The 13,863-nt window shown below is 45.9% G+C and overlaps 1 protein-coding gene across 1 annotated transcript in view; it reads right to left on the bottom strand.

Moving 5' to 3' along the window:
• Positions 1-13,863, bottom strand: part of adcy5 (adenylate cyclase 5) — a 144,626-nt gene that overhangs the window by 42,089 nt on the left and 88,674 nt on the right. The window contains exons 4-5 of the mRNA XM_028808081.2: positions 10,058-10,169; positions 4,979-5,106 (exon numbers count right to left, since the gene is read on the bottom strand). Coding sequence (XP_028663914.1) covers positions 4,979-5,106; positions 10,058-10,169 — 240 coding nt within the window. The remainder of the gene's footprint in view (positions 1-4,978; positions 5,107-10,057; positions 10,170-13,863) is intronic.

The following is a 13,863-nucleotide window of genomic DNA, read 5'->3' on the forward strand; positions in this document are numbered from 1 at the left end:
AAATGTGAAGCTCTGTGGAGCACAAACAATAAATGGAATTGCCTGTCACAAGATGGCAATACAAGAAGAACAGAATCTGAAAGCAAAGTCGAAAGACAGAAGGTCGAGAAAATCCACAAAGAGCTGAAGGCATAAAGAACTCACACGGGCAGAGTGTGTTAACAATGAGCCGCCAGGAACTGGGGGAGACCCTTCAGATTTATAGGGTGGTGGGCAGTTCCTGGTGGTGATTGGCAGGTGGCCCCGCCTCACTTTTTAAAGCTGCAGAGTGTCAGGGCCGGCCACCTTTCTGCCACTTTGTCACAGCCCTACACGAGGCTTTTGTCTTTTCCGCCGAGTTGACTGCTGAACACGCGTTTGCATTTCCACTCGTGTGATCAAAGCGCTCCAGTACTGAATCGAGAGGACAATTCCTACGTTATGTAAAAAAAACATGTCTGCAGTGACTAATTTTCAGAAATACGCAATCATTTTATGCATAATTTAACAAAAGTAATAAAAAAATACCTGCGGTGACCAATTCAGTATTTGGGTAATTAATGGTAATAATTTACCCCTAAAAAATGACAAATGGTTTTGTGTTATGACAAGGTGTGCCACCCATCTAACAACATTTTGAGAAAATCAGCCCACCAAAGCTCGCCAGTCCTCTCCTACTCAGCGTAACGTTCGCATCTATTGGAATGCACGTAATAATAAAGTGCACTGCACTTTTCATTCCAGCAGATGGTGCATCACAACCACTTCTAGTAATAAAATGTCTTACAACAGAGCTCTGTGATGAGCCATCTGTTGGAATGACAAATGCAATGTATATATCCCTGTGATATGCCATTCGGTATGGGATGTGTAAAGAGCAGTGTTAATGCTTCGTCTGTTGTAAGGACAGAGACAGAGCAGCCAGACAGACACACAGACACTTGTCCTTTCAATAAGGTGGGTGAAGGAATGTAGGCCCTGATAAAAACTGCCTTTATTTTTTAATAAAACACACAGACTGTTTTTGAAATGGCTTCTTCATTTTGTAATATGCTTTAAAACAACAGCACTAGTAGCAAGTATTCATTTCTTAATGACTGTAAGATTAAAGACAAGCACCTTTGTAAAGTCTGGCCTGTTTTGGGGGCTAACATATTCACGTGGAATACTGGGGGGTCTTGGAGGAGTAAAGGCTGAGCCCCACTGCTCTAAAGGATCAATAACGATGTCTCTGCAATGTCGCCTCGTGAAAATAACCAACAAAAAGGCTAATTCTGAATAACTGGAGCATTCAGGAGGCCTACAAACATGACCAGCATTATCTGACTCAATTCCTATTAACAAAAGAGAAACACACTTGATGCCAGGATGAATCGTCTCAAACCTGCGGGGCCACAGTCAGTCACAAGGCCCCCCCCTCTCTGTCACTCAGGCTGGTGCCACGTCAGAGTCGATGGCTAAGCTGACCTGCGCGTCTTTCGGGCTGTTGGAGGACGAGCCACACGGACACGGGGAGACTCCACAGGGACAGTAACCAGACACAGGATTTGAACCCTGGACACGGGATGTGTAAAGTGACAGTGCTACCTACTGTGTCACCCCGTCCCAGCTACGCTGCACCCCAATGAGCCTTCAGCTAAAATCTGAGTAGTGGAAGTCACTCTGACCATATAAGGGGCTGGAAAGGGGTCTGCTGCACAGACTGTCGTCCAGTGAGTGGTCAGTCGAAGGGCAGCACATGAAGATTAGCCAAGTGTCACCTGTGTCACGGTTTGTGATGTCATGTGACTCATTTTCCTACCCTGCAGTTGCCTGTCATGTGGAATCCATCTGGCTGCCCTCCATGTGCTGCACATCCTCAGCGGCCCCCTGCTTATCAAATGCCAACGCCATGCCCACTGTCAGCTGCTGTGATTTACACGATGATAGGTGAGTGTGTTAGAGCCGCTGTCACTGTTATTACTGGGGGTCGTGTCCTCCGAGACATGATGGGCATATGCAGGCTGCCCTTGTTTATCAGCAAATCGTAAGGCAGAACATCTTCCGGGTCATTCTGGCACCTTCTCCTGGGATTCCTTGGCTGCCTGAATTGAACATAAATCTTCTGGGTGCCTCGAGTGCCCTCACGGTGATCTTTAAAAGGCTCTCACCATGACTGCCACATTCAGGGCCACTCAAATTTAAATGGTTGATCCCACCTGATCCCTTTGTGACTTTAATTAACCTCAGTGTCCCTCTGGGAACAAAGCAGTGACGCCAGTGATGACAGCTCTCGTGACTCAGCACATCTCCTAGCCACAACCTCTCTGTTCTCTCCGGCACTAAGGCCACCAGTCACCTTTTCTGTGCCAGCCTCACGGTGCAGACCAGGCACAGATCAGACTACAACAAAACAAGAGGCTTCTACTTTGGCATTGTGGGCTGTCACGTGTCAGGCCTGTGGTGACATGGGGGCTTTTCAAAGCTGATTTACAGATCGGTTCAGTTTCCCATCAAGTAAACAGTGAACAGGCTGAAAAGAGATGAGTGGCCCAAGTGGGGCGAAGGCGTGGATTTTGTACAAATAAACGTGGGTGCGTTTAGGTCAGATTTTATATATAGCGCCTTCAGTTGCAGCCTTGTACTAAAATCACTTCATTTTTTCCCTCATCAAGAAACACCTGATACCCCAGAATGAAATTTTGGAAATTTCTTAAAAACTGAAATATCCCTGCGGTGGGCTGGCACCCTGCCCGGGGTTTGTTTCCTGCCTTGTGCCCTGTTCTGGCTGGGTTTGGCTCCAGCAGACCCCTAGTGACCCTGTGTTAGGATATAGCGGGTTGGATAATGACGGACTGAAATATCCTATTGACACACGCACACGGACCCTTTACTTGACACTTCATTGAAGACCCTTTGGCAGCCATTCCAACCTGCAGTCTCCTTGGCTTCTACTCAACGAGCTTCACACCCCCTGGATTTGGGGATGGTCTGCCATTCGTCTCTGCAGATCCTCTCAAGCTCTGTCTGGTTGGATGGAGACCTTTGGTGGACTGCCATGTTCAGGTCTCTCCAAAGGTGTTTGAATGAGCTCAAGTCCGGGCACTGGGTGGGCTACTCTCAGAGGAGGATGTTCGTTCTCAGAGTTGTCCCTAAGCCACTCCTGGGTTGTCTTTGCTTTGTGAACCAGAGAGCTCTAAGCAGGGTCTCATTAACGACATCTCTGCACTTTGTGCCATTCAGGTCTCCATTGACCCTGACAAGTCTCCCAGTCTCACCACTCTTCACTGTTGGCACTGTATTGAGCAGGTGACGTGGCAGTGGTGCCAAGTTTCTCCCCAACGTGACACTTAGAACTGAGGCCGGAGTTCAATCCGACTATCTTAGCATTATGAACACTGACGCTGTTTTCACGCTCTGTCCAGTGGGGACATTTCCTAACGGTGATTGGATTTCATTGAATAATTATAATTTAAAATCATAAAAATGTCATAATTGTGACATTGTGTTTCACCGAGTCACTGCCCCTTGCAACGGCAGTTTGCATCACAAGACCATTCATGTGAAAATCTCAATCGTGACGTCACGTAACCATCTGTAGTAGGAGACGTGCACACCTGGGTAGCCATGGCGATGCCCTGCGTCTTCACACGTTTCAACCTCGCCCCTCCGTCTCTTCATACGTACAGAATTTTGGTCATGTGACAACAACAAGACAGTTTCGATTGTGGCATATTTTTGAATTATAGGCTGCCCACTGCGCTGTGGTTGTGCGTTTCAGGGGTGAAATTTGGCAGCCAACGTCACCCCCCCCCCCCCCCCCCCCCCCCCCCCCACCATGTGACCTGCACAATTTCTAGAGTCGGCAAATGTAAGGATGTTGCTGTTAATAATGTCGATGCACTTGCAGAATCTCGTCGTCTCGTTTAACAAGGCTTTCATTACGGTTTGGCCACAAGAGTATCGTGAGCCCATCAACGTGAACATTCGTCACTAGACTGGTCCTGTAAGTAGCTAAGGAGTTGAATGGAAATCGCTTAATGCCAAGTTGTAATTTTAATTTGATTTTAACGCAAGTGTACATCGCGTTTCACACCTGCTTGTTTCCCGTGCCTCTCCCTATGCCGCCCGTGTCATTCATTTTATTCTCCCAATACTCATTTTTTTATGCCACATCCCAAAGACGCGTCTGGTAGGCACACTGATGACACTAACTTGGCCCCAGGGTTACAGACTGTGGGTTTCCACGTGTGTGCCCTGTGTTGGACTGGTGGCACGTACAGGGCTGGTTCCTGCCTTGTACCCAGTGCTGCCAGTACAGATGCTGAAGGTTGAAGAAGGTTTGTGCGCAGGTATGGCATGGCACAATGAAAGGTATAAACTGTGAAATAGCAGCCATATTTAATGAAGCTGGAATGCGTACAGAACGGACTCCTGCTGCCATTATCATCCTGAAGGAGCACCAGAGTGTGCCGACTTGCGGGGCATTGCTCTTAGCTGCCATGCCCAGTTGGGTGCATGGCCCAGGGCCACGCTGATCCCCTCTACTTTTCATTTCCCAACATAAATTAGTGAAGGCGTTTATTTGCTGATCACCACAAGGATTCTTTGCTGATGTGTTTCAGCAATCTGCTGAGAACTCGAAACCTACAATTTGAAACCTGGCATTTCTCAGCTAAACTGCTGCGGAGAACGTTTTTAAAATGAGGCACTTAACCCATTCCTCATAAGGCTTGTCTTCCGTGTTAGCACAGCCGATGCTGAAGACATTTCAGTGCGGGTGGACGTTGAGTGCCCTCGGCCTGACCGGTGTGGAGTCACAACACGCAATCTCACCTGGCAGGCCCTGTAGGGTCTTAAGCGGTAATTACAGCCTGCAAAGAGACAACGCTGTGATCAAGAAGACCACACGCCGCCTCATCAAGTATCCTCCATATTCATCCATCCAAAGCAACAATGTGATTGATTTCTAACAAAATGGAAGTCAAAGATGAAAGGGTTAAATCAGCGGGGTACTTACGAGATGGCCTCTATCATGTCCACGCCCATCTCCACACAGCAGTGGGCATGATCTGCCCGAGCCTCCGGCAGTCCGGACACACAGTAGTAGCAGTCGCCCAGGATTTTGATTCGCAAGCAGTGATTCTCCTGAAGAGAAAAAGGGAAAACAAGGAAAACGCTGGCGGTCTTACATTCCAAACTCTTTTTACCTTTTAAGGCTTCAAAAAACTTCAGGAAGAGCCACTGGCTGCTGGGGACAGCAGAAGTAACGGAGAGGTGAAGCGGAGAGCAGCATGCGTGAGCGGAGCCCATCGGCGGCACAACCTGCATGTTTAACTGGGGATTGGTGTGCAAAAATTATATAAAGAGCAACAACAATAAAACACACCGTACAGCACAGACACTTTCTGTTATGTTACAGCCTTTGGCTAAAATCGTTTCAATTCTTTCATCAAGCGACACTCAGTAGTCCAGAGTGACAAAGCAAAAACCGGATTCCGGACATCTTTATAAATTTATTAGAACTAAGAAGGTGAACTCGCACACTGACACAGGTACTCGGACCTTTTGCTTTGTCTGACGTGTACCCCATTCTGTTGATCATCACTGAGATGTTTCTACACCTTCTCTGCCACCCACCTGTGGTCAATTCCATTGACCGGACTGATGAGTAAAGGCACACACCTGTGGACGGGACGTCCCACGGCTCAACAAAAGTCAAGCCTTGAGGCCAAAGCCATTGCCGTCAGAGTGCAGAGAGGAGATTGTGACGAGGTGCAGACCTGGAAAAGGCTACAAAAAAATGTCTGCAACGTTAAAAGTTCCCAGGAGCAGAGCGGCATCCAGAATTCTTAAATGGAAGAAGCCTGGCACAACCACAACTCTTCCTAGTGCTGATCACCTGACCAAACTGAGCAGTCATTTTGGAGGAATGAAGTGGATGGGACTGGGGAACTTTGTTGGGCTGAATGGCCTGTTCTCGTCAAAATCTTTCTAATGCTCTCGGCTTACTTAGAGGATTACCGTTTTTGTTTTTGTGACAGAGCTTTTTTATGGTTGTTCTCAGTCCCTTTCTGGGCATTTGTGACTTTGAAAGCCTTTGCTGCACTACTGGGCTGTGTAGGCCATAAACCTACATCTTGAGTTTGGGACCAGGCTGATGTGGATGGAGAAGTGAGGCCTACACGTATTTGTGGAAGTGTGGGTCTCACTTTTGTCTTTGAGGCTTGCACAATTAATGGGTTTGGGGTGCCATCCCAGAAATCACAGCAATGTTTTATTTACAAATGAAAAACAGAATGAGCACAAATAAAAAAATGAAACCAAAGTATGCAAAAATCAGTCGTCGATTCCAAATCTTGACCTTAAACAAAACCAAAGTCCAAAAATGAGAGTTAGAAAAAGATACAATTTGAAACCCATCAAATAAAAGATTTGAAGAAAGACTAACATGAAGACCCCCATATATAAATATATTGTCACAAGCGGCTGAGGGACAGACCCAGCCGGGACACCTGGAAGGGCCGGGGGGTGGCATGTTCATCCTCCGGGCCACGAGGGGGCAACCACCCTGGAGCTGGAGAGGGCCACGGAAGAGAAGCAAGGAGCCTCATGGAGCCTGGGAAACATTTACTTCCGCCACACCCGGGAAAATGGAGGATGATCCTTCCAGGGATGCCCAGAGTGCTTCCGGGTGCAAAAGCAACACTTCTGCCACACCAGGAGGTGCTGCCAGAAGAACAACAAGCACTTGGAGCACAACCGGGTGAGAATAAAAGGGGCCACCTCCCTACAATCAGGGAGCTGGAGTCGGGAGTGGAAGCAGGACGAGGGTCCCGTGGACAGAGGAAAGGCGGCCCACGGACATTAAGAGGAAAAGCCCGGATTAGGGGTGATTGGTGCTGGGAGCACAGTGTGCTGTGCGGGACTGTGTTGTGGAAGAAGGAAAATAAAAGTGTGTTTTATAAAGATGTGGCCTCAGTCAGATGGTGTCCGAGCAGGTCTCACAATAAATATATATATATACACAGTGCATCCGGAAAGTACTCACAGCGCTTCATCACTTTTTCCACATTTTGTTATGTTTCAGCCTTATTCCTAAATGGATTAAATTAATTTTTTTCCTCAGAATTCTACACACAACACCCCATAATGACAACGTGAAAAAAGTTTACTTGAGGTTTTTGCAAATTCATTAAAAATAAAAACATTGAGAAAGCACATGTACATAAGTATTCACAGCCTTTGCCATGAAGCTCAAAATTGAGCTCAGGTCCATCCTGTTTCCCCTGATCATCCTTGAGATGTTTCTGCAGCTTCATTGGAGTCCACCTGTGGTCAATTCAGTTGACTGGACATGATTTGGAAAGGCACACACCTGTCTATAGAAGGTCCCACAGTTGACAGTTCATGTCAGAGCACAAACCAAGCATGAAGTCAAAGGAATTGTCTGTAGACCTCCGAGACAGGATTGTCTTGAGGTACAAATCTGGGGAAGGTTACAGAAAAATTTCTGCTGCTTTGAAGGTCCCAATGAGCACAGTGGCCTCCATCATCCGTAAGTGGAAGAAGTTCAAAACCACCAGGACTCTTCCTAGACCTGGCCGGCCATCTAAACTGAGCGATCGGGGGAGAAGGGCCTTAGTCAGGGAGGTGACCAAGAACCCGATGGTCACTCTGTCAGAGCTCCAGAGGTCCTCTGTGGAGATAGGAGAACCTTCCAGAAGGACAACCATCTCTGCAGCAATCCACCAATCAGGCCTGTATGGTAGAGTGGCCAGACGGAAGCCACTCCTTAGTAAAAGGCACATGGCAGCCCGCCTGGAGTTTGCCAAAAGGCACCTGAAGGACTCTCAGACCATGAGAAAGAAAATTCTCTGGTCTGATGAGACAAAGATTGAACTCTTTGGTGTGAATGCCAGGTGTCATGTTTGGAGGAAACCAGGCACCGCTCATCACCAGGCCAATACCATCCCTACAGTGAAGCATGGTGGTGGCAGCATCATGCTGTGGGGAACTGGGAGACTAGTCAGGATAAAGGGAAAGATGACTGCAGCAATGTACAGAGACATCCTGGATGAAAACCTGCTCCAGAGCACTCTTGGCCTCAGACTGGGGCGACAGTTCATCTTTCAGCAGGACAACGACCCTAAGCACACAGCCAAGATATCAAAGGAGTGGCTTCAGGACAACTCTGTGAATGTCCTTGAGTGGCCCAGCCAGAGCCCAGACTTGAATCCAATCGAACATCTCTGGAGAGATCTTAAAATGGCTGTGCACCGACGCTTCCCATCCAACCTGATGGAGCTTGAGAGGTGCTGCAAAGAGGAATGGACCAAACTCGCCAAGGATAGGTGTGCCAAGCTTGTGGCATCATATTTAACAAGACTTGAGGCTGGAATTGCTGCCAAAGGGGCATCGACAAAGTATTGAGCAAAGGCTGTGAATACTTATGGACATGGGATTTCTATTATTTTTAATAAATTTGCAAAAACCTCAAGTAAACTTTTTTCACATTGTCATTATGGGGTGTTGTGTGTAGAATTCTGAGGAAAAAAATGAATTTAATCCATTTTGGAATAAGGCTGTAACATAACAAAATGTGGACAAAGTGATGAAGCGCTGGGAATACTTTCCGGATGCTCTGTATTTATATAAAATGTGTATATATATATATATATATATATATATATATATATATATATATATATATATACATTCACGGCATTCGTAGTCTGAATCACAATCTGATTGTATGGGTGGTTACCTACTAGGTAACGCTTGTGGTTGGTCAGCAAGTCAGCTAACATCCGCCACGGTGCCTTCAGTTGTGAGAAGCAGATCATAGTATGGTTGAAATAGTTTACTGTCAAATAATGCAAAGAGTACGCGACACGTGTTTCGAACCTCGGACGTCAGCGCTAGAGGCAAAGCCCCTAACGTTGCGCCACGGCGTGTGGTTCGTTTATTTGACAGCATGTAGATCGGGGTAATTACATTCACGGCATTCGTACTCTGAATCACAATCTGATTGTATGGGTGGTTACCTACTAGGTAACGCTTGTGGTGACGTCCGAGGTTCGATTCCCATAAGGGAGTGCAGTGAGTGTGTATGCCTGATGAGCCCAGAATTAGGGCGAAACACGTGTTGCGTACTCTTTGCATTATTTGACAGTAAACTATTTCAACCATATATATATATATATATATATATATATATATATATATATATATATATATATATATATATATATATATATATAAAGGCTGCTCTGCAATGTTGGGGTGGCCCCACCTCCCTTAACTCTACCTTAAGTGCACAAGGCACATAACGCAGAGAGTAAACAACATTAATATAAAAGAAGATATTTGTGGAAGATATTCTTTAAGAGCTAGTGAAGCAAAAACGAAAACCAATATGTGCGAATTGATATGTAGAGAGGAAACCAAATAAAATGAAAACACACTTGAGCTCTGCCATGTTGTCTCTGCGTCATTTCATTCAAACCCAGGGTTGGTTACCTGGACTGGAATCCCAGAGCAGAATAATATAATATAATATAATATAATATAATATAATATAATATAATATAATATAATATAATATAATATCTGGCTTGTCGCACGTATCCTCTCTGTTCTGCTCACTGTACAACCCAGTTTTGGACTATTTTTATTATTTTTCTGAATTATAAAATTGTAATTTTTTTTTTATGTCGTCATTCTGTTGACCATTTCTGGTGCTGCTGTTTTGTGCTATCACATGAAGTCAAATCTATAAAAGACAGCAGCACACTCTGCCACACATCCAAGTTTCTGGATAAAACACTAAATGTCGCAGTCTGGCTTTTATTTTTTCATTTTTTGCAGTTTCGCTATGACTGCTAAAGATAATCGAGATTTCACTTTTGGGTTTTGCACTTCAGGGAATCTGGTTGTTGTGTTGACTGTTGAATCAGACGCACTTTTAATGGTGTTAAAAATGAAGTACATTCTCCTGCTGCACCATCTTGTATTCATTATGGGCACCACTATCTCAAGCTCCCAAAGTGCACAAAAAAAATAACAGGAATGACAGGAAGCGGGCACAAGAACTTACCGCTGCCAGCTTGTCAAAGCGTGCAAACAGCTCATTCAACGTCATGACGAGCTCCTGTGCTGTACACTGGGATGCCAGGCTGGTGAAACCTTCAATGTCAGCGAACAAGATGCTGCGAAGAAAGAGAATGAGACGCAGCACATTTAATGCCATCACAAAGCCTTGACCTGACTTAAGAATGAAGTGAAGAAATGCCACCCATTAGGTAACACATTTAAACACATGAGCCTGATGCCCAGTATCTGCTGTCACTTTCATGTTTTACATCCACCCTGACGCTACTTTGGCTTTTTTTCTTTTCAGTTTGGCTCACATGACCTGCCCAAAACTGCACAGACAACTGTGGTGATTCCTGCCAGCTCATAAAGCGGGTGCAGGCCTCAAAAACACCACAGCTGCCCTCTTTGCATGCCTGGAGCCACTGAACAGGCCTCCACCATGGTAGCCAGGTCCGAAACTGAGGCGATAGCATTTAAACTTCACAAACTTTCACAACAGTAAGGAGAGGAAACTGTAAAAACCTCTGGTCAAAAACAGAACAAGTTTCTTCAACACTGGAATATTCAGTAGCCTCTTCAGCATTAGCATCAGGAAAAATGAGTCAAAAACAAGTTATTACCAGAATGTCAACATAAATACAGTAGAGAAGGTCTACTGCGTCCACTGATGCAGATTTAGTACATGTCCTTGGTGTGACATGTTTAGAAATGGTCACTAATGCCAGCCTGATGTTACAAGTTTTTGTTCCGCACAGAGGGCCACAGACACCTGGAATCGGTGACCAGTGCAGTGCAGAACGGGACTTAAGGGACCTTCAAATCTCCACTTAGGATTGGTGAGCTCTGTTGCTCTGAACGGCCCTTTCACGTCAAAACTGTTGTAATGTTCCAGTCAGGCTTGAATGACTTGATGACTGGATGGATGGTATGCTGAGCACAATGGCACAAACTGGCACCCTGCGTTAGCATGCGGTAGGCGATCTATTGATGGACACCACCTACGAGTCGTCTCGTAAACCGTCTTTGGGGCTGCAGTGCCAAACACCAGGACATTCGTTGGTAACACCTGTAAATGGAGGACAGTGGGCATCTGGAATTAGAATGAAAATCCAGCGTGGTGCCACACGACAGAATATTTCACGTTCATATTTTGGGTAACACTGATTATTCACAAAAACAATTTACATTTGTAGAACCACAACCATCTCTGAACACTTCAGCACTACGGAGTGCAAATGAAGACGGCGACATTCAGTTACAACAAGTTGTGCAAGATCGAAGCTGTTAGACCCAGGCGAGTGATCGCTAAGCTGGCATGCACAAAGAATGTTCTGTTCCATGTGCCAACTACTTGATAATTTGAATAGACGTTTTATTGTTAGTTTTGCTAAATAACAAAAAACATTTTATTAGTATTTAGAAAAAGCACCCTGACTTTATGATGGCATCAGGAACAGATTTACAGATTTAACAACCCCTAAGGACACAGCTTTGTCATGCAGGCACCGTCCACAACTACTCTTCCATTTAAAAACATCTCCATCCATGCTAGTGTTTTCACATCACTTATGACAAGATCTCCGTCAACACTGAAGTGACCAAAAACGCACATCACTTAGACATTCACCTACACTGGGCATGCGCAAAGCAGCGGACAAAATACTTGAAGGAACGGGAATGCTGCCCGCCTGTGGATTTATCACAAATCAGCAGTGACCGGTAAATGATTGCCCATTTTGCACATGATTGCAGAATTTGCGCTGAACACACATAACAAGTTCCATGGGAAGCAACTCCTCAATGTCTGCCACGTTGAAATCTTCTGTGAAGGGGGACCAGTCAGGTGATGAGATGTTGTAACGTGCAGGGTCCAGTCAGGGAAGGGCCACGTAATACGCATGACCCAAGTCGCAACGCCAAACAGATGCTAAAGTCTAATATTTTCAGCCATCCATACTGTAATGCCAAGCTGGCTTTTCAGAAGTATATGGCTCTGGAGAGCGTTTTCAAAAGTCTACATTGTTGAGGGTTAAAAACAATGGGGTAGTGTGAGACTAATGTCTGCAGTTTTAATGTGTGGACTTGGCCTTAGGCTGGCATCACACGACCTGAGCTCAGTCAGTTAGACTGGCATACTGAACAACTGCACTTGCTGATCTCATTGCTTCAAGTGTCTCACGTTAGACGACCGAGAATCACAGGGGGTGGCACATTACACGACTCCCTTACTTCAAACTTCCTACTGCATTTCAAAAACACGATCAGCGTGGAGCATCTACTGTACCTTCATTCTGCACTCTGTAGTGGTACGACAATGACGAGACACCAGACGGCCACAGGCCTCTTCGCTCTTTGCTCCGTCGAGATCTCTTGGGTTCTTGAGGCTGCCTAGCTATTCTGTGTTCTTCTTCTTCTTCTTGATTTGATTGGCTCTTCTTTTCTTGGGGTCACTGCATGTCCTGAACTTCCTACTCAACTCTCGCGCACACAGGAGTCGCCCCTACAGCCCATCACGGGGTGTCACACTACATGAGTGCCAGTCCACAACTTGCTAAAAAAAAAAAAAAAAAGACACCTCAGGACCTCCTCAGAGCATCCAAGTGAATCCCAGGATTGAAGGACTTGTCCTCCTGTGACAGTCTCAAGCAAAGGAGATTGTGGGATGAGCTCATCCAAGTCTTTAAAATCCTAAAAGGCATCGGTAGAGGAAATCCAGCAGAATTCTTTCAAGTAAATGATGAGTGACATACTGGAAGGTCAGCAGTGGAAATCAGACCTGAAGCCAGGAAGCATTTCTTTACGCAAAGAGTTGTGGGAATCAGAAACAAGCGTCCAAGACATGGAGTTGAAGCAGAGACCCTGACAACCTCTAAGAAGGATCTGGAGGACACACGGGGAGAGCTGAGCTATTAGTTTAACAAACGACCAACAAACAGACTGAAAGATCTCCTCTTCTTTCTCAAATTTCTCTTCTTCTAAGATCATGTAACTAAACACTACGACTGAAAGTCTTGAGAAAAGTGATGGCGTCTTTAGTCACACCGCACATGTCTTGGCTCTGTGAAAGACACTGGAACACAAACTGACCCTTCACGCGGTCCAGACGTCACACGTCAGCCCCTAGAGACTCTCTGGCCTCGTCCCCAGCCCAGGCACGCTTACACTTTGCTAACTTTGTGTCAACTGTCCCCTCCCGTCATGCGCTGTAAGAGGATTTTTAATTATAAGACGCCGCGCTTCACCATTCTGATGACGAGAAACTGAGGCACCTTCTTCACAAAGAGCCAGAGCCTTCGTTGCAGCCGACTAATTTTATTGGCTGCCTGACATTTTGGATACGTAAACTCTGACTGGCTGGTGCAGCAACGGAGAGCCGCGGGAACCTTTGTCATAAAGTGTGACGTCAATGGTGCTGCCAAAGTTTAGAGGAGTCATCAGAGTGAAATTTAAAATGTGAACATGACACTTTTAGCAGTCTGTGTTCCAGAAATACGAACCGAACGTCACTTTCAGGTGCCAAGCGGTGACAGGTGGCCAGAGCCTATCCCAGCGGCACTACTCTGGATGGTGCGAGTGTCCATTGGCAGGCCGGCCAACCCGCCCGCTCAACATGTGCAATTCACCAAACCTGCACAAAGCCAGACGTGGGTGTTGGATTCTCCTGCTTTTGGCTTCTACTTTTGGATTGTGGACTCGTTTTGTGTCGGTGCCCTTTAAGGCAAACCTCGAGAAGTTACTTTTTGATCAGCTCTGCCATGACTTCTACTAAAGTCTTAACACCCAGTGGCCTCCTGCTTTACGCTGATG

Source organism: Erpetoichthys calabaricus, chromosome 8, assembly GCF_900747795.2.
Source record: "Erpetoichthys calabaricus chromosome 8, fErpCal1.3, whole genome shotgun sequence".
Classification (NCBI taxonomy): Eukaryota; Metazoa; Chordata; class Cladistia; order Polypteriformes; family Polypteridae; genus Erpetoichthys; species Erpetoichthys calabaricus.